Source organism: Haliotis cracherodii, unplaced genomic scaffold, assembly GCF_022045235.1.
Source record: "Haliotis cracherodii isolate W230 unplaced genomic scaffold, xgHalCrac1.p SCAF_2, whole genome shotgun sequence".
In the NCBI taxonomy this organism is placed as follows: Eukaryota; Metazoa; Mollusca; class Gastropoda; order Lepetellida; family Haliotidae; genus Haliotis; species Haliotis cracherodii.
The window spans coordinates 69,771,694-69,792,807 of NW_027266275.1; the positions used below are offsets into that span (position 1 = coordinate 69,771,694).

The 21,114-nt window shown below is 42.3% G+C and overlaps 1 protein-coding gene across 1 annotated transcript in view; it reads left to right on the plus strand.

Annotated features, from left to right (window-relative positions):
* LOC139469532 (advillin-like) overlaps positions 1–21,114 on the plus strand; it is a 110,305-nt gene that overhangs the window by 55,833 nt on the left and 33,358 nt on the right. The window contains exons 12-19 of the mRNA XM_071251720.1: positions 3,473–3,629; positions 5,070–5,167; positions 5,458–5,595; positions 8,344–8,433; positions 9,231–9,302; positions 10,232–10,318; positions 15,259–15,342; positions 17,757–17,818. Of these exons, the coding sequence (XP_071107821.1) occupies positions 3,473–3,629; positions 5,070–5,167; positions 5,458–5,595; positions 8,344–8,433; positions 9,231–9,302; positions 10,232–10,318; positions 15,259–15,342; positions 17,757–17,818 (788 nt within the window). The remainder of the gene's footprint in view (positions 1–3,472; positions 3,630–5,069; positions 5,168–5,457; positions 5,596–8,343; positions 8,434–9,230; positions 9,303–10,231; positions 10,319–15,258; positions 15,343–17,756; positions 17,819–21,114) is intronic.

Here is a 21,114-nt window from a genome sequence, read left to right on the forward strand (position 1 = left end):
ACCATGTCTTCCCATGTCTTCCCATGTCCTCCCATGTCCTCCCATGTCTTCCCATGTCCTCCCCATGTCTTCCCATGTCCTCCCATGTCTTCCCATGTCCTGCCCATGTCTTCCCATGTCCTCCCATGTCTTCCCATGTCCTCCCATGTCTTCCCATGTCCTGCCCATGTCTTCCCATGTCCTCCCATGTCTTCCCATGTCCTCCCATGTCCTCCCATGTCTTCCCATGTCCTCACCATGTCTTCCCATGTCTTCCCACGTCCTCCCATGTCCTCCCATGTCTTCCCATGTCCTCCCATGTTATGATCATGTCCTCACCATGTCTTCCCTTGTCCTCCCATGTCTTCCCATGTCCTCCCTGTCTTCCCATGTCCTCACCATGTCTTCCCATGTCCTCCCATGTCTTCCCATGTCCTCACCATGTCTTCCCATGTCCTCCCATGTCCTCCCATGTCTTCCCATGTCCTCACCATGTCTTCCCTTGTCCTCCCATGTCTTCCCATGTCCTCCCATGTCTTCCCATGTCCTCCCATGTCTTCCCATGTCCTTCCCATGTCCTCAACATGTCCTCACAATGTTCTCCCATGTCTTCACCTGTCCTCACCATGTCTTTCCATTTCTTCCCATGTCCTCATCATGCCCTCACTATGTTCTCCCATGTCTTCACATGTCATGATCATGTCCTCACCATGTCTTCCCATGTCCTCACCATGTCTTCCCATATCTTCACATGTCCTCACCATGAACGTATCCATTGGTTTCACTCCGCTCCCAGCAATACGGAAGCTTAAGAAGGGGAACACCACAAGCAGGCTTCAATGTACACGCCAGTCTTTGGCGTCTTTGGCGTCTCTGGCGTCTTTACCATCAGGCGGCTCAGCAGTCCATGCATTTGTTAAAGTGCAAACTATTTCAATACGTTTCTGAAAAACTTCATTCATCAAGTACCTATTTGCTTCAATATGTTTCCAAAGTACACCGAAATTCTACTCTCTTTGTCTATTTAATGTATTCAGCAAACATTCGACGTATCCCTTCTACATATAGTCCCTTAACCCCCAGCGCTATCTATGTCAGTTAACACATCCATACGTCGCCGGATGTGCATGTACATTTGTACGTAGGTCACTGACCTTGCACCACGGACGGATTGCACGGCTAGTCGTGGCGTCGGCTACGGCCGCAGCCTCGCCAACGACTACGTCGACGATGGCGATTCGCCTTCCAACTTCCTGCCAGTGCGTTCTGCCATTACTTTCTTTCCGACCTATTCCAACCATCGACCATAATCATGGCTGTGGTCTCCAACCCGTCATCCCCGAGTTTTGTCTCCCATCAACACCTTCAGCTACCATCCGAGGGCAAAACGTATGCTCATTGACACATTCAAGAAAGGATACATACAAAACCGCTAATGGTTGAGAAATGCTGGTTTGTTTGATTCCATAGGAACTACGCCCTTAAAGGAATTCGGTTTTCCAAGTAATCCTAACAATAGATAGTGTTCAAATCAAATCAAATATGTTCCATCATCTGTACCCCATGACCTCCTCCCTCACACACTACATCCGTGAAGATCCGGGTTAGAATAGGTCTTCAGCAACCCATCCTTGACGTAAATGGCGACTAGAGCCAACTAACTGGATCGGGTGGTAAGGCTCGCTGACTTGTTTGATGCATGTCATCGATCCCAATTGCGTGGATCGATGCTCATGAGACCAATCACAGGATTGCCTGGTCCAGACTCGATTATTTACAGACTGCCGTCATATAGCTGGAATATTGCTGAATGCGGCGTTAAACAACAAACCAACCGACCAATCCTTACACGATACACGTATACGGTACACTAGGATGTCTACAGAAATATGAAACAACGCCAGAAAATAACCTCGATTATTCGACGAATCAGATTCCACTGGGCGTAAAAGGCAAAATAGCGATGAAAACTTAACGAATGGATCACTGAAACTCAGTGATGACACCAGGTTAAAAGGGTAAGCGATGTCCTGCCTTACCGTAGCACCCGAGGAAATGTCGCGCACTGTTACATTCAGTATGCAACCCAATCAACAAAGTAACCCACGACATTTCGTACTCAAATAAACCTTCGATGATACGGTTTCTCTCATGCGCCAGACGTAACGCTCCCATTGCTAGGTAACGCGAAGCTGGCATTGGGATATCAATGGTGTTCTGTTTACGTATTGCTCGCAGCCTTGAAGATGAAAATAAAAAAAAGTCCAACCATGCTTACGCTAGCATTACCTGTTTTCTTACCTTTTCATCGGAATGCAGAAATGGGGAAACTTTGTAGGAAAAATAACTACGCCACATTATCGACTTTTTGAGCTTTGGGTTGTTAGAAATAGATAGATGAGATAACATGGGAGGTCGAGGAGGTTCGCCCTGCACGTGCGGGATGCATCAACTAGCCGTCTGGGTGTTAACAAACCCAAACATGCATGCGCAGTATCTTTGGCATTTTATGAATAGAAGAAACAAAATAACTATTCATGGAGTGTTAAGCGTGGTAGCAGATTATATGTAGCACCAAGGTTCGCTCGGGGCCAGATATGGATGCTTAAATATCTATGTGATTTGATAAAGATGTCGAATTCGTCTCCATTGATGTAAGATATCCAGGTTAATGGGACCAGCCCTGTCGACGTTGAGTGTTTACTGGAGTTGTGTTTTTGGTCTTATTTTGTTAAGAGATTGCAGCAACAGTTGTTAAAAGAAATTCAGAAAAAAATCAAGTGACCTCATCACATCAAATAAATAAAAAGCGTCAAAATCCTTGCAATAGCCACAAGAAAAATCTCAGTTAAAAGCAGAGTCGATTGTACGATACCGACTATCACGAGTAAGTGGTTATAAATAAAGCTACACACATTCACACACACACACACACACACACACACACACACACACACACACACACACACAATATTGATGATATCAGGTGTTCGCGAAAACGAAAAGTTGAGCCTTCCCTGCCCCATGGGATGCACCCGTCACAAACACATGCAAAGACAAGTCAATTGTTCACTTACAAAACACGGGAACTTAGGAAATGAGGAAAAGGAAACTTGATTAAGAATTATGTACTATCATTATTAAGGGGGGAGCTTTTACGCTTCCTTTAGCAAATGTGCAGCCCCTGCACTTCGACGTCCCTAAGCATGATAATTGTGTGGTACTTATAACTGGGAATGCCGATTCAAACCAATTCAATTTGATTCACGGCGATTCACGCCGATGTTACCACCATACTTATACGTCTTACATCTTGATTGATTTCCAGAGTGAGTGAGTGAGTTAAAGAGTTGGGTGGAGTGCAGCTTTGAACAGTATTCCTTGTGACGTAGTGAAATGGCTTCCAGGCAATGATATATAAGTAACTATGTAACTAAAATTAATGCCAATATGTATTTTTTGGTCACTGACTCCAGTGTTTATGTTTATTCAGGACTTCCTGTCTATGCGCGGGTACCCCGAGTGGACGTCGATCACCCAGCTGGTGGAGGGAGGGGAGACGCCCCTCTTCAAACAATACTTCTCCCTATGGGCACCCCCTAACGCCCAGAGGGGGCTGGGACAGGTCTACAAGACCAATAGAATTGCCAGTGCGTTTATTGTTTACGATGACATAGCACCTAACACACGCGCAGTAGTAGAAGTAGTAGACGAAGACGTAACAGTTGTCAAATTGAAACAATATGTTAACCAGACATCTGTACGTTAAAGAATTTAGTGTTAAACTAACGCACAACCAATAAATGGTATACAATCAACAATTGTATTACACAATTAACTAGGTTTACAAATCAATACAAATTACTGCACAGCAATTACAATGACAGTACACAATAGAGTGGTAGTACAATATTCAAAGGCAGTATCAAATTCAACATATGTGGCAGTGTTGATAGCAAAAAGTTCAGTGATAATCATATATACCCATCCGCAACAGAGGTCAATCTGTGGTGATAAGTGATCTTCACACAAAGCTGGTTTTGATGTAATGTCAGATGAAATGTGAGGTGACAGGCTTCCAACACTTTCCACACAGTGCCAGACCAGTCCAGTGTCACAAGAACATCACAGAATATTCCACATGTCTCTATGATGCTTGACGTCCATCCATGCTATTCCGGAAGTTTACAGATAATTCGAGCATCTAAATATAATACTCAGCAATATTCCAGCTACATGACAGCAGTAAATAATCGAGTCTGGACCGGACAATCCAGTGTTTGACATCATGAGCATCGATCCACGCAATTGGAATACGATGACATGCATCAACCAAGTCAGCGAGCCTGACCATCCGATTCCGTTAGTCGCTTTTTACGACAAGCTTAGTCCCTTTTTACGGCAAGCATTGGTTGCTGAAGACCTAGTCTACCCCGGGTCTTCAGGGGTCAGTAGTAGTAGTAGTAGTAGTAGTAGTAGCGGTAGTAGTAGTAGTAGTAGTAGTGATAGTAGTAGTAGCGGTGGAAGTAGTAGTATTAGCGGTAGTAGTAGTATCGGTAGTAGTAGTAGTAGTAGTAGTAGTAGTTGTAGCGGTAGTAGTAGTAGTAATAGTAGTAGTAATAGTAGTAGTAATAGTAGTAGTAGTAGTAATAGTAATAGTAGTAGTAGTAATAGTAGTAGTAGTAGTAGTAGTAGTAGTGATAGTAGTAGTAGCGGTGGAAGTAGTAGTAGTAGTAGTAGCGGTAGTAGTAGTATCGGTAGTAGTAGTAGTAGTAGTAGTAGCGGTAGTAGTAGTAATAGTAGTAGTAGTGATAGTAGTAGTAGCGGTGGAAGTAGTAGTAGTAGTAGAAGTAGTAGCGGTAGTAGTAGTATCAGTAGTAGTAGTAGTAGTAGTAGTAGCGGTAGTAGTAGTAGTAATAGTAGTAGTAGTAGTAGTAGTAGTAGTAGTAGAAGTAGTAGTAGTAGCGGTAGCAGTAGTAGCGTTAGTAGTAGTAGTAGTAGTAATGTCATTAATTCCTTCATCAAATCGAGCACATGGTTCCTACATTCCACTTGTAACAGCATGATCCTTTACACTTCCTCTTCTCCAGAATACAGCAATGAGAAATTTGATGCCACTGGACTACATAAAAAGACATCCAAATCCAAGAAGGATTTCATCCCCGACAATGGCTTGGGCACAAAACAGGTAATTCGTGCCTCAATAATTGATTGCTTTCTCATCTCCTACAACACATGCATTACATCACACTGTTGAGGACAGAGTAGACAGTCTTCCACTAACTGCAGTTACCTGATAATTCGTTTTTATTAACAAAAGGAACTCTGATATTGGTTCGATTCCATGGATTCATTTAACACATCCTCGTGCTCGTGAACACAAACGTGCTTTGTTCCACGGGTGATCTGCCAACTCGGCAACAAGCAGCTTAAGCAACGCATGGATCAATTATGTTTCACTGTGAAAATTCCCCGTAGATCTGGCGTATAGAACAGAACGCCATGGTGATCCTGCCCGAAGAGATGCACGGCGTGTTCTACACCGGCGACTGTTACATCGTCCTCTACACCTACAAGGTCGGCAACAGGGAGAGCTACATCATTTACTTCTGGCAGGTCAGTACTGCAGCAGTTCAAAACTTCAACGCCAAAGTATCAGTCTCGAATATCTGCCGAAACAGATTCCACTGAGCGTAAAATGCATGTACATTGTGGGAATGGACCACTGAAAATCAGTGACGAGTAAGCACGTCCTGTCCTACCTGTTGCACCTACCAGTCACACAATATGCTTAAAAAAAGTGTGTTTGTTGCACAACACCACACATGGCATTGCATGACACTTACATGTATTTGCCAAGGAACAAAATGCAAGAACATTGATATCTCACTAGCATGTATTCATGTACCATAGATGGAATATATACCTGAGTGATTACTTATTCAGTGAATAGAAAAACGAGACATTGATATGTCATACGATACATACAGTCCCGTACGCCCACACGGTGTTACACAAGCATATAGCCAATCATTTATCTTCAATGGCTCAAAACACACACAATCTTACATGCACAGGTTAAACAATTTTCATATATCAAGGTCATGACATGGTATATAGCACATGCACTCTTGCATGCCTAGCAATTCAGTAACCCTTACATATCTCGAGGTAAAGACATGGTATACAACGCATACACTCTTGCAGGCCATGCAAGGTAAGGACATCGTGTACAACTCATACATTCTTGCATTACAAGCAAGGTAAAGACATGGTGTACAACTCATACACTCTTGCATTACAAGCAAGGTAAGGACATCGTGTACAACTCATACATTCTTGCAGGCCATGCAAGGTAAAGACACGGTGTACAACTCATACACTCTTGCATTCCAAGCAGGGTAAAGACATCGTGTACAACTCATACACTCTTGCAGGCCATGCAAGGTAAAGACATGGTGTACAACTCATACTCTCTTGCATGCCAAGCAAGGTAAGGACATCGTGTACAACTCATACACTCTTGCATTACAAGCAGGGTAAAGACATCGTGTACAACTCATACACTCTTGCATGCCAAGCAAGGTAAGGACATGGTGTACAACTCATACACTCTTGCAGGCCATGCAAGGTAAAGACATGGTGTACAACACATACACTCGTGCATGCCAAGCAAGGTAAAGACATGGTGTACAACACATACACTCTTGCAGGCCATGCAAGGTAAAGACATCGTGTACAACTCATACACTCTTGCAGGCCATGCAAGGTAAAGACATGGTGTACAACTCATACACTCTTGCATTACAAGCAAGGTAAGGACATCGTGTACAACTCATACACTCTTGCAGGCCATGCAAGGTAAAGACATCGTGTACAACTCATACACTCTTGCATTCCAAGCAAGGTAAGGACATGGTGTACAACTCATACACTCTTGCATTCCAAGCAGGGTAAAGACATCGTGTACAACTCATACACTCTTGCATGCCAAGCAAGGTAAGGACATCGTGTACAACTCATACACTCTTGCATGCCAAGCAAGGTAAAGACATGGTGTACAACACATACACTCGTGCATGCCAAGCAAGGTAAAGACATGGTGTACAACACATACACTCTTGCATGCCAAGCAAGGTAAGGACATCGTGTACAACTCATACACTCTTGCATGCCAAGCAAGGTAAGGACATCGTGTACAACTCATACACTCTTGCATTCCAAGCAGGGTAAAGACATCGTGTACAACTCATACACTCTTGCATGCCAAGCAAGGTAAGGACATGGTGTACAACTCATACACTCTTGCAGGCCAAGCAAGGTAAGGACATCGTGTACAACTCATACACTCTTGCATGCCAAGCAAGGTAAGGACATCGGGTACAACTCATACACTCTTGCATGCCAAGCAAGGTAAAGACATGGTGTACAACACATACACTCTTGCATGCCAAGCAAGGAAAGGACATCGTGTACAACTCATACACTCTTGCATGCCAAGCAGGGTAAAGACATGGTGTACAACACATACACTCTTGTATGCCAAGCAAGGTAAGGACATGGTGTACAACACATACACTCTTGCATGCCAAGCAAGGTAAAGACAAGGTATAAATACAACACATACACTCTGGCCTGTCAAGCAAGGTAAAGTGAGTGAGTGAGTGAGTTGGGTTTAACACCGCTTTGAACAGTATTCCAGTTATATCACGGCGTGTCAGCTTAATGTGGGAGGAAAGCCCGAAGTGATGCAGGTCTCAGGCGTTTACCGCTTCGGTGAAACCCACGAGCACGGGTATGGTGCAAACATAATCGGGACGAACAGGGATTCGAACCCACAATCATAGGTTTCTCGCGTGCCCAAGAGACGCAACTCTGCACAGCGAACCGCGGCGCCTAAGGCGACTTGGCCACCCGTGCCCCGAGCAAGGTAAAGACATGGTGTACAACACATGCACTATCCATGCCAAGTAAGGTAGTAGCCCTAACATATCTCGAGGTAAAGACATTGTATACAATTGTGTATGTAAATAAAAGCGGCAAACCCCTTTGCATATCACAACTGCCGAAAATATGAGCATGGGTTATAGGCCGTATACAGATCTAGCTAGCAGGTATAGCAGGTATATAATCTCACATGTCAAACCGTACATTATATCAAGGCAAGGCAAAAATTATAGGCCGTATACAGATCTAGCTAGCAGGTAGACATCCATGTAGACAAACATAGAAATAGAGAAACACAGAACCTCATGCAAGGTATGTAACCGTTCAGATATCAAGGTGGAATAAACCAAAACGAACCACACAAGTGTAAGGAAGAAGTGAGGGCCACTTCAACCTCTTTCCGATCTGTCTTTACAGGGAAGCAAGAGCACCATCGACGAGAGGGGAGGATCCGCAATACTTGCCCAGCGACTGGACGACAATGATCTCCACGGTAAAGCTATACAGGTAATGGTCGACTTCCCACTAGCAGTGTCCAGTTGTCATTCTACATGAATCCCGATAAGAACACTAAGACATTGACGCCATGGTCGACTTGGTTGGCCAATGTTATTGACAGTGCGCCATTGATTGCTGGCAAGCAGGTAACACTCATGTTCTTTTTCAGCGGAAAAACACATCAGCAGCAGCAGAATACACTGCCGGGCCAAAGAAAGTATTACATGTAAATTGGATTTGACCAAAAACTACAAACAAAATCAAAACGTTACTAGGCTGTAAACAGTCGCCGAGACGATGCAAACTTAAGGTCCAAAACACAACTATGACAAATCTATTCAGTCTTCCTTGACAACGGTATAAGGATCTATACCAACACTTCGCCTTTTACAGTATTAAAGAAGTTGTTATCCATAAAATTGTGTCTACCTTGACAAGTATGACAGCCGTGTCAAATGCATCCTCATTGAATAACCACCAACAAACATGGGTGTATACTTTCTTTTGCCCGGCAGGTTGTGTAGTGTTCCTTACTAAATCATACCAAAAGGGAACAGAGCCACAGTTTGCTATTCGGACATCCGTCGCATAGCAGGAACATTGTCCATTGGTGATGGGTTCTCATCTCAGAATTATCCTGAGTGCGATACTTGCTTTGTCATCATCATCCCCGTGCTTTTCAAGTCGCTGACATCTTCGACATGCCTCATGATGGCATTTCCTCCCCCATCAACCTGACAGCCCGGGATAGGAATTCTACCTCTACTGTTATTGCGGAGCTCACTCATGTTTTTACTTCTATTCAGATTCGGGTTGTACAGGGACAAGAGCCTGAGCACTTCCTGCGGTTATTTCAGGGGAAAATGATTATATTCTTGGTAAGTATTGGATGCGTGAAGATATCACTGTGACATGGCTGTGCTCTAGCTTTATAAATCCTAAACAAAAACAAATATGTAGTGAATAGGTACACATGAATTTCAAGTTTTAACCGGGTTAGTAAATTTTCACCATTTACCCTTATTCAAACAAACTCTCTCAAAAAAAGAACATATTTACATATTTAGATGAAGAGGTTGCCCACCTTATAGCCCACAGGATAAGCAAATTTTAAAAAAACGAGTAAAGTTTTGGAAAGTTATGTGCCTTCTCAGATGTGTTCATATGATTGAGAATAAAACGTTTATATATACTGGTGCAGCACGTATACAACACTACATATATAGGTAGAATTAACATGGGTTAAAAGGACTTATGTTATGATAGGTTTTCAGGAAGATATTTTTTGTAATAGTTTACATAAGCAAGTCTTTGAACCACGATGTCAGGAGAAACACATAGTTTAAAAATACATCTTTGGTCACGGACTTGCTCGTAATTAGATTTTAATTGGTAAAAATGACATTTTTTCCACATGTTAGCTATTTTTGTGCTCTTGATTATGCCAAGTGTAACAGAGACTAAAGGCTAGTTTCGGCCATTGGAAATGTCTGGCACCACACTATTTCAAAGTTTTCTGTTATATTCTCAATGGACCAAAAGTGTTATTATCCTACCTCGTCCTAAAGTCAAATTCTGGGTGAAGCGAAATGGCGTTAACCTCTCAATCCTGGACATGTCTATAAAATAGCCACGTGCGAGTACATGTATGTGCTGAGATAACCACTTTTCGAGACGTAATGGTGCGTAGTACTGATGGCGCTCAAGCCTGGCTGTTGTTGGAACTCTACGGTTTATAACCAACTCAGGCAAACAAAACAGGATTCAGCTGTGTACGAGTTGATTTCAAGTCGCTGTTTCTCTTCAGGGCGGCATTAACAACGAAATGGAAGAGAGCCCAGCTAAGGTGTATCACATTCGAGGAACTAATGAGTTCAACACACGAGCTATTCAGGTAACACCCAAATTTCTACTAATATTGAGTACTCCTGAAGATAGGTGCATCTTTCTCCCGAAATTTAATACTTTTGAAAATAGGTTCCACTTTTTATTGACATTTAATACCATTTAAGATAAGGTGCCACTTTCTCCTGATATTGAATACCACTAACTATAGGTGCCAATTTATATCGAAAAGAAATACCATTTCCTGACAATTTAATACCACTGAAAATAGGTACAAATTTAAACTGATATGTACACCAGTGACGAAATGTACCACTTAACCCAGAAATTGGATACCTCTTACGGTCGGTGCCACTTTCTCCTGATATTTGATACCACCGAAGATAAAATGTCACTTTCTCCTGATATTGAAAACCACTGAAAATAGGTGCCAATTTCTATTGACATGTAGAAAATGTGCCACTTTCTCCTGATATTTGATACCACCGAAGATAAAATGCCACTTTCTCCTGATATTTGATACCACCGAAGATAAAATGCCACTTTCTCCTGACATTGAAAACCACTGAAAATAAGTGCCAATTTCTATTGACATGTAGAAAATGTGCCACTTTCTCCTGATATTTGATACCACCGAAGATAAAATGCCACTTTCTCCTGACATTGAAAACCACTGAAAATAGGTGCCAATTTCTACTGACATGTAGAAAATGTGCCACTTTCTCCTGATATTGAATACCCCTTTCGGGAGGTACCGCTTTCTCCTGATATATAATATCACTGCAGGTTGGTGCCACTTTCTACTGATAGTGAATACCACTGCAAATAGGTTCCTATCCCAACTCGCACGTCACTGAATGTTGGTACCAGGTGTAGGTCAAGGGGTTACTCCGTCTGCTTAACTAATCACTATCGACTTAGTGTGAATCCTAGCGAAGTGGCTTTCTGTAGCACTTGAGGCAAGTACTGTGGAAGAAATACCGTTCAAGTTAATGTGATCGTAAGGTTAACATCAAGCTGGCTAATTACGTTTCTCCAATGGTTAAGTAAAGCGAAACCCACTTAATCCGGATGGTGACTTTCCTGGCAAACACGTCCGGATTAACGAATACACATAGTAATAATGTCCCTTTATAATGTAGCATGTTCAATGCACGGTCATCCTCCAGAAAGCGAGTTTACCGGATTAACAAGGTTTGGCTGTACATTGTTCATCAAATTCATTGTGTTACTATTTCATATTTTCATTGTTTACCATATAGATATAATCGACAAAATCCTTTGTGCTAATCTGACAGTATCATAAGCATGTGTTTAGAATCACAGTCACATTGTGGTGATAACATTTGTTCGCGAAAAGCAGAGCATATCCTGCTCCACCTAGGCTCCCGTCACAAACACATATCCATCCCCTGTTGTTAACGCAGTATAATGACATTAATAAGCATGTATTTAATAACATGAATGATATCAATAATACATCCTGAGATACAACATCAACAAGGTAGATTTCACTTTCTCCTGACATTGAATACCACTGTAGGTTGGTGTCACTTTCTCCTGACATTGAATACCGCTGTAGGTATGTGCCACTTTCTCCTGACATTGAATACCGCTGTAGGTATGTGCCACTTTCTCTTGACATTGAATACCGTTGTAGGATGGTGCCACTTTCTCCTGACATTGAATACCGCTGTAGGTATGTGCCACTTTCTCCTGACATTGAATACCGCTGTAGGTATGTGCCACTTTCTCTTGACATTGAATACCGCTGTAGGTATGTGCCACTTTCTCCTGACATTGAATACCACTGAAGGTATGTGCCACTTTCTCCTGGCATTGAATACCACTGAAGGTATGTGCCACTTTCTCTTGACATTGAATACCGCTGTAGGTATGTGCCACTTTCTCCTGACATTGAATACCACTGAAGGTATGTGCCACTTTCTCCTGGCATTGAATACCACTGAAGGTATGTGCCACTTTCTCCCGGCAATGAATACCCACTGAAGGTATGTGCCACTTTCTCCTGGCATTGAATACCACTGAAGGTATGTGCCACTTCTCCTGGCATTGAATACCACTGAAGGTATGTGCCACTTTCTCCTGGCAATGAATACCCACTGGGGTATGTGCCACTTTCTCCTGGCATTGAATACCACTGAAGGTATGTGCCACTTTCTCCTGGCATTGAATACCACTGAAGGTATGTGCCACTTTCTCCTGACAATGAATACCCACCGGGGTATGCGCCACTTTCTCCTGATATTTAATACCCATTGAGGTATGTGCCACTTTCTCCTGACAATGAATACCACTGTCGGTCTGTGCAACTTTCTCCTGACATTGAATACCCATTAAGGTAGGAGCCACTTTCTCCTCATATTGAATACCCATTGTGGCAAGTGTCACTCTCTCCGCTTGACATAAAAGAATCTAGGTAACAACATCTATACAAATGGAATTGAATGAGGGAACGGTAAAAGAGTTATAGGAAGCATGTGTTTGGCAACAAATATTTTAATTTCCCCGAAGGATAGCAATGCACAGGATACACGCTCATGAAAAATGTTATAGTGTATTGTAACACGAGACGGAGTGTATTTGGTCTTATTCGTTGACACACGTGGGATTGTTTCTCTATTTTTCACAGCGAATGGATACTTTTCTTGATCACGTTTAATCAATATTTATCAGAACTACTGTGATTAAGGTGCATTTTGTTCCCAGGATCTGCTAACAAGACGGGTTCATGTTACGCGGAAGCATACGACGTCAGCATTCGTATCATGACGTCATTGCATTTTGAACGGCAAATCACTGATAACGGTTCTCTGTTTCATGTACTGTCTCTCAATATTGCAGGATTGTGGTTACTGCTACTTAAAACCTTCTAGCGCCCCTAGGCAGCCGGGGTTGTATACTCCTCATGGAGTTGAGAATAATAACTGGAATGCATGTGGATCCACTGGTCGGGGAACAAATATAACCACATTTGAGCAGATACTTGTACCCGGATACATGCGGTATATAATAATATGAATAAGAAGAAGAAGAAGAGGAAGAAGAAGAAGAAGAAGAAGAAGAAGAAGAAAAACTTAGTAAATAAATATAATGTGTTTTCAGATTTGCGGACTAACTGAGTATTTGATGAGCGGCGATTTCAGCATTTGATCGAATGAACATAGCTTTACTTCCCTGTTTTAACTATTCCAGCAATACCACAGCCGGGGAAACCAGACCTGCTTTTCACCTCCGATGCTCCTTCAGCGTAAAACCTGTAACACTTGCAAATCTGAAATATGGTATTTACATTCCAAGTAACAGTAACCGCAATCCAGCAATATTGGCATGACACCTTTGTTGTGTTCTGTATGTCTTGTCATTAACTTGTTATATTATGTTCAGAACTTCATGCATATCATGTCTTATCAAATGTATTAAACAATCCCTTTTAATCACATTGAACTAAATTGCATGCTCTCCCCAAAATGGAAACGCATAACATGTTAATATTTTTTATTTCGCGGATTGGAAGTCTTCCAGGTTGCGTTGCTACATGAAAATAAAGTCAACATGTTTTCTGAAGATAAAATGCCAGAAAACGGTTTTATTGCTTAATGACTTTGATAGAGTTATTATCGATGACCTTTGACATTTGAATTTGTCATTAATTTTGACAGGTTTATAAAACATGTTTTCATAAATTATTCCGTTCACGAAGTGACTCTTGAAAATTTCCATTTCAACAAGACTCAATAATAATGCGAGAAATAACGATATTGGTATCAGAGGCAAGACGTTGTGACCTTGCCTAGAGATCAATCTCCCGATTTTGGAAAGATCCGCAATGGGCACCATCAGAGATCGTCCAAGATCAGGGAGACCCGCATCACCACAGCAGCCTACATCTGAATCCTACACCTTTGAAACAGGATAATCACTACACCGTACACTGAAACACAAATGACTGGCTTAACGTCCCATCTCTGCACAGACTGCCCATAGCCCTTTACGAGCCGCCGGAATCAGAGCAAGAAAGCCCTTCATGATGTTATTTTACCTCAACGTAATCGACTTCAACGGCTACGGTGGTTTTGATTACACATCACCAGCGACTTACCCTACGTTGGCGTAGCGTTGGTTTAGTGACGAATCCCGTTACTTCTTCAAAGGAGATATGGGCGTATCTATGTGTAATAATTACCGGATGTTCCGCACAATAAGTTGACAGATTCGGTGGGGCGAACAACAGATCGTGTTCAGGGCAACTTAACAGGTGTGCGTTATCGTGAAGAGATCATACATCCTCACGTTTCCCCGGCCCCGAACACCGAGCGCCATGACAATGTCCGTCCCCACACACACAACACGAGTCAGGACGAGAACTCAGAACACAAACGGCAGTCAAGGTCACCCGATCTCAACCAAATTGAGCAGCTGATTAACTAGGCAGACGGTTACGTCAACGCCAATGTAGGTCACAGAATACGCCGCAATTACGCCAAGGTCTTCAGGAAGAATGGGCTGTCTGTCATTTCACAAGATGTCATCCAGGGGCTTCTTTGTTCCATGGGGAGGAGGTGTCCTGCAGTCATTCAGGCCAAAGGTGGACACACACACGGAAATAAGCGTCACGACTGCTTGCTGGAGATGGTGACGTAAACGGCACATGCGAATACTTTAACGTTAACGTTTGATGAACTCTTTGTAATTTCCTATACCCTAACATCTTCAACGAATCGCTTTTGTGACTGATTCGATCTCTTGAAAAACACGTATGCGTTTCTTATAGGGTAGCATTTTTGGATTTTTCCGAATGTGCAATATCAACATGATTCTTCTGCAAAAACCTTGGACGTTTAAAAACGTCCAAGGTTTTTGCATATATATATATATATATATATATATATATATATATATATATATATATATATATATATATATATATATATATTCAATTAATAAAGCCATGGCCAACTATTGCAGGTTGTAGCAAGAGCCGCATCTCTGAACTCAAATGATGTCTTCGTCGTGGAGACCGGTGCTGACATGTATCTCTGGATTGGAAAGGTGAGTTTCTCACGGACCCTGTCACTTCAGAATGTTGTTGGTGGTCGTGGTACGGTTACAAACGGTAAGATGAAATAGGACTTACCATAGCGTCCAAGATTATTGCCCTTATATAGCGTGTGTGTGTCGCTGTTCCGGTCCGAGTGATGTTGATTTATAGTGCTAACTCACTGAGATATCATGCCGCAGTTTAACATGAATACAACACAGTATACCAACGCCGAGCCGACCAATCCTTTTTTTGGCCCCTTAATTCCGAGTGCCAGTAAGGGTAACAGCAAGTACCATCTTTTAAAGTCTTTTGGTATGACGCGGCCGGGGATCGAAAAACCGGACTTTCCGCTCTCCGGGCGGACGCTCTACCTCTACACCGCGGAGGCGGTCGGTTACAAAAGAGGAATGAATCTGGTTTAACGGCACTTTTAACAGTATTTCAGTTGTGTTGATGAGGGAGGAAAGTTCAAAGTGATGCAGGTCTTAGATGTCTTTGGTGAGGCTCACGGGCAGGGGTATGGCGCTGACAAAACAAAAAACATTCACATCTGGCATTGGAACCACCATCATTTATTGCTGGTACATCTAATGGACCATTTCCCTCAAAAGATGTTGGAACAAACATTATTGACGAAACTGAAGGATGAGTTGATATTTGGTTAGATCACAGCTGTAACGTTTAACGGGGGATGAGACTCGGTTCAAGTGGCAATCCTTGTAATTTTGATTCATACCTGTTTGTTTGCAAACTGAAATTCTATTATCACATACCACCATCAGTCTAGCAGTTAATGGTCAACTTATTACATCGGGACAATGTCTCCGTTCCACACAGGGAACTTCGCAACAACGTGTCGATCTAGATTCGACCGGGCACAAGGTTGTGAAACGTTGTTCCGTTTCTGTAACCCACGCCAGTTGAATAGTGTGTGGTTCCATTTGCAACCAATCACTGTTTGTGACTAACTCCGGGTAACACCACTATAAATACCTCATTTTTTACGAAAAAACGTAACGCGTGATGTTGCATAAACGCAGTTAACGACTATTTTGTCGACACCTTTCAAGTAAACAGAATAATTATAAATAAACGAATACAGACTGACACATCTTTCTCGATATTTACCTCATCATGATTATAACGCTTGAGTGTCATTGACGTTAAATTTTCATATGCCTTGTCTTTAGATCTTTAAATACTCCAGAACGAAAACCATTTCATGCCTACTTTACATCCTGGATTGTATCCAAAGCATATGCCATATTCGACGTTTACACTGGTGTCTCAAATTAGGTTTTAAAAAAATGATTTAAAAAATGGAACAAAACTAGCCGTGCACTCAGTACATGTGTTTCTGGATTGGCTGAGCAAATTGTTTGCTCCTAGTCCGCAGTTTCTGCCCGGAGATATTTTTGATGTGTTCTTTCACCGGAAATGATAACTTGTGTGTCAAATTTGAGACGTGATGCGTAATAAGTTCCAGATGTTAGACTAAAGAAAAGACGTTATCTGAGAGTCTGACGCTGAACACACGCCATATTGGTAGCAGAACATTTTCAATCATAGTAAATCAAACTGTCACAATAGTTTTGTTTGTTCGTTGTTTAACGCCGCGCTCAGCAATATTCCAGCTATATGACGGCGGTCTGTAAGTAATCGAGTCTGGACTAGACAATCCAGTGATTGACATCATGAGCATCGATCCACGCAATTGGGGTCGATTACAAAAGTAGAAACGTAAAACTATTTCTTTTCTTGTCCATGTGATTATTGGCCAGTTATATTATGTCTTCAAAACGATCATATTCAAAGGTAAGATATGCTTCAGTTTTCCATAAAACAGTGGAGCAAGGTTACATCCCAAGCGCTCTATTACTTGTCCCAAGGCGACAAAAATGGTCAGGCTATATGACGTAGTTGGTGACGTGCCATCGTACCCATCGTGTGACGATTCTCAAAGTAGTAGTAACTGGCTTACATGTATATGTACCATACGCGACTATTTCAGGTGCACCGATATAGCCGGAATATTGCAGAATGCGGCAAAACAACACGCAAACAAATCTATACCAGTGTCAGTGTTTGAAATGGTATTTCACTATACAGTACGTGTGTTTATCAGTTACTTTGTTAGGTTGGGTGTAGTCACGAGCTTATGGGAAATAATTCTCTTTATCTTAAATTCTTGCCAGGTGTGATGTTTTCTATTCTCAATTTAATCCCAAATAGTTCTGCTCCAAATGTATCTTGGATGCTATGAATGTGTTGTACAGATGTGGTCACGTCCTACTTGACAAGGAATGCATATACTAGTAATTGAACCAACAACAGTTCGTTTTGTAATAAGGTATTGATTTGCCAAGTGACGTAGGTTTTGTTGTTGAGTGTAACGGGTAATCATCCTGTTGGTTATATCCAGGGAGCCAGCGAAGAGGAGAGACATGTTGCAAGAGACCTCCTGGATTTCCTCTTCCCAAATAGGTACGTATATTATATCATATATATATATATATATATATGAATGTCCCTCTATGGCGAGATTCAACACAAGCCGTGAGATCATACAAACTAAACATAGCACCATCGAAGTGGAAACATATGGTTGTCCGGATGGAGGATCACACACTGGTCACCTAACACCCCCATATTCCTACTCTACATCAGTTATAAATGTAACATATACCACCGTCAACAGCAGTTGTACATGTAACATATACCGCCGTCAACAGCAGTTGTACATGTAACATATACCACCGTCAACAGCAGTCGTGCGTGTAACATGTACCACCGTCAACAGCAGTTGTACATGTAAAATATATCACCGTCAACAGCAGTTGTACATGTAACATATACCTCCGCCCACAGCAGTTGTACATGTAACATATACCGCCGTCAACAGCAGTTATACATGTAACATGTGCCATCGTTTGCTCCAGTTACATATGTAACATATATCACCGTCAACAGCAGTTGTACATGAAACATATACCACCGACAACAGCAGTTGCACATGTAACATATACCACCGTCAACAGCAGTTATACATGTAACATGTACCACCGTTTGCTCCAGGTATATATATGTAACATATACCACCGACAACAGCAGTCGTGCATGTAACATGTACCACCGTCAACAGCAGTTGTACCTGTAAGATATATCACCGTCAACAGCAGTTGTACATGTAACATATACCGCCGTCAACAGCAGTTATACATGTAAGATATATCACCGTCAACAGCAGTTGTACGTGTAACATATACCACCGTCAACAGCAGTTGTACATGTAACATATACCGCCGTCAACAGCAGTTGTACATGCAACATATACCGCCGTCAATAGCAGTTGTACATGCCACATATAGCACCGCCAACAGCAGTTGTACATGTAACATATATCACCGTCAACAGCAGTTGTACATGTAACATATACCACCGTCAACAGCAGTTTTACATGTAACATATACCACCGTCAACAGCAGTTGTACATGTAACATATAGCACCGTCAACAGCAGTTGTACATGTAAGATATATCACCGTCAACAGCAGTTGTACATGTAACATATACCGCCGTCAACAGCAGTTGTACATGTAAGATATATCACCGTCAACAGCAGTTGTACATGTAACATAAACCACTGTCAACAGCAGTTGTACGTGTAACATATACCACCGTCAACAGCAGTTGTTCATGTAACATATACCGCCGTCAACAGCAGTTGTACATGCAACATATATCACCGTCAACAGCAGTTGTACATGTAACATATACCACCTTCAACAGCAGTTGTACATGTAACATATAGCACTGTCAACAGCAGTTGTACATGTAACATATACCACCGTCAACAGCAGTTGTACATGTATCATATACCACCGTCAACAGCAGTTGTACATGTAACATATACCACCGTCAACAGCAGATGTACATGTAACATATACCACCGTCAACAGCAGTTGTACATGTAACATATACCACCTTCAACAGCAGTTATACATGTAACATGTGCCATCGTTTGCTCCAGTTACATATGTAACATATATCACCGTCAACAGCAGTTGTACATGTAACATATACCACCGCCAACAGCAGTTGCACATGTAACATATACCACCGTCAACGGCACTTATACATGTAACATATACCACCGTCAACAGCAGTTATACATGAAACATGTACCACCGTTTGCTCCAGGTAACACATATCATCGTCATCAGCAGCAGTTTCACATGTAACAAGGAGGTAATCGTATATCCACTACACAAGAAAAAATGCAGCAAAGAAAACTCTTGTTAAGATTTATAATCACACTTCCTGGTTTTATATGCCAGGAAGTTTCTTTCTAACTATCAAACGCCGAGTATATGTCAATTATCTGATTTGTTTTTTGAGATTCATTCACGAACACCTAACCCCACCGCCTTGATGGGGAACTGTGGTACTGGCAGAATTGTCGTGTGTCTTAACTGCAGATGTGCCAGAATCAGTACCAATTCCACCAAATAGATGTTACGATTTTCTGCTGTTGCTCGGCTCGGTGGCTCGGTTCTGCCCTGCCCTGCCCTGCCCTGCCCTTCCCTGCCCTGCCCTACCCTGCTCGGTTCGGCTCGGCTCGGCTCGGCTCGGCTCTTACACACGGCGCTTCTACAGCACTGCTCTACTGTGCACCGGCCTTAACACCTGCGTCATTTTCACCTTTCCTTCGGCATTTGTCTCTCCAGATCGTCGTATAACCGAACCTGAAGCTGTTCAAAGCGGCGTTATTCCCAACTCACTCACTAACATATATACAGACTCCTTATCATGACCTGGAGTAGCCTAGCTATTAAGAGTTCACTCATCACGCCCAACACCCGGGTTTCAATGCCCAACATGCATTCTTGGTGTCCCGCCTCGATATGACTGAAAACTTGCGGCGTAAAACACGACTCACACACCCAAACACGTCATATATATACACGAACTGTATGTGATGGAAAACCATATTCCATGACAAGTGACACACCTTATACTATATTACTCGATATGACTGAAAACTTGCGGCGTAAAACACGACTCACACACGTCCTGTATATACACGAATTGTATGTGTTTGAAAACCATATTCCATGACAAGAGACACACCTTACACTATATCACATTCAATTTGATGGTAGATATTCATATTTCATATCCGTAGTATAAAACTGACATACCATATAATGACGAGTCTTCGTTTAACTTCATGTATGAAACAAGTCACATGCGGATGCAACAAAGATGGATATAGTGAAAGACTGGGCCAGTGGCTATAACGACGTCAATTCTTAATGAGAGAATTTACTGCTGGCCCACTTTCACAAAGCGATCCTAGTGTATGACTTGGGTGTCGCCCACATAACATAGATTTACAATAGTCGTAGTGCCAAAATCGCTTTGTGCAAGGGTCGGTCGGGTAGCCAAGTGGTTAAAGCGTTCGTTCGTCACGCCGAAGACCCGGGCTCGATTCCCGACATGGGTACAATGTGTGAAGCCCATTTCTGGTGTCCCCCGCCGTGATATTGCTGGGATATTGCTAAAAGCGGCGTAAACCCATACTCACTCACTCTTTGTGCAAATTGGCCCTTGTGACAAACTTCGGTAGAACGGACGAATTAAGGGCCCCGTTGTCTGTTTCTAAGACCCTAGAGAATAAATTAAAAATGAATCCAACACAAGTCTAGAATTATTTCCCAAGTTGGATTGCCTCATCTCCAGGATTAAACATTGCTGTCGGTTCCATTTTGGATTTTACTT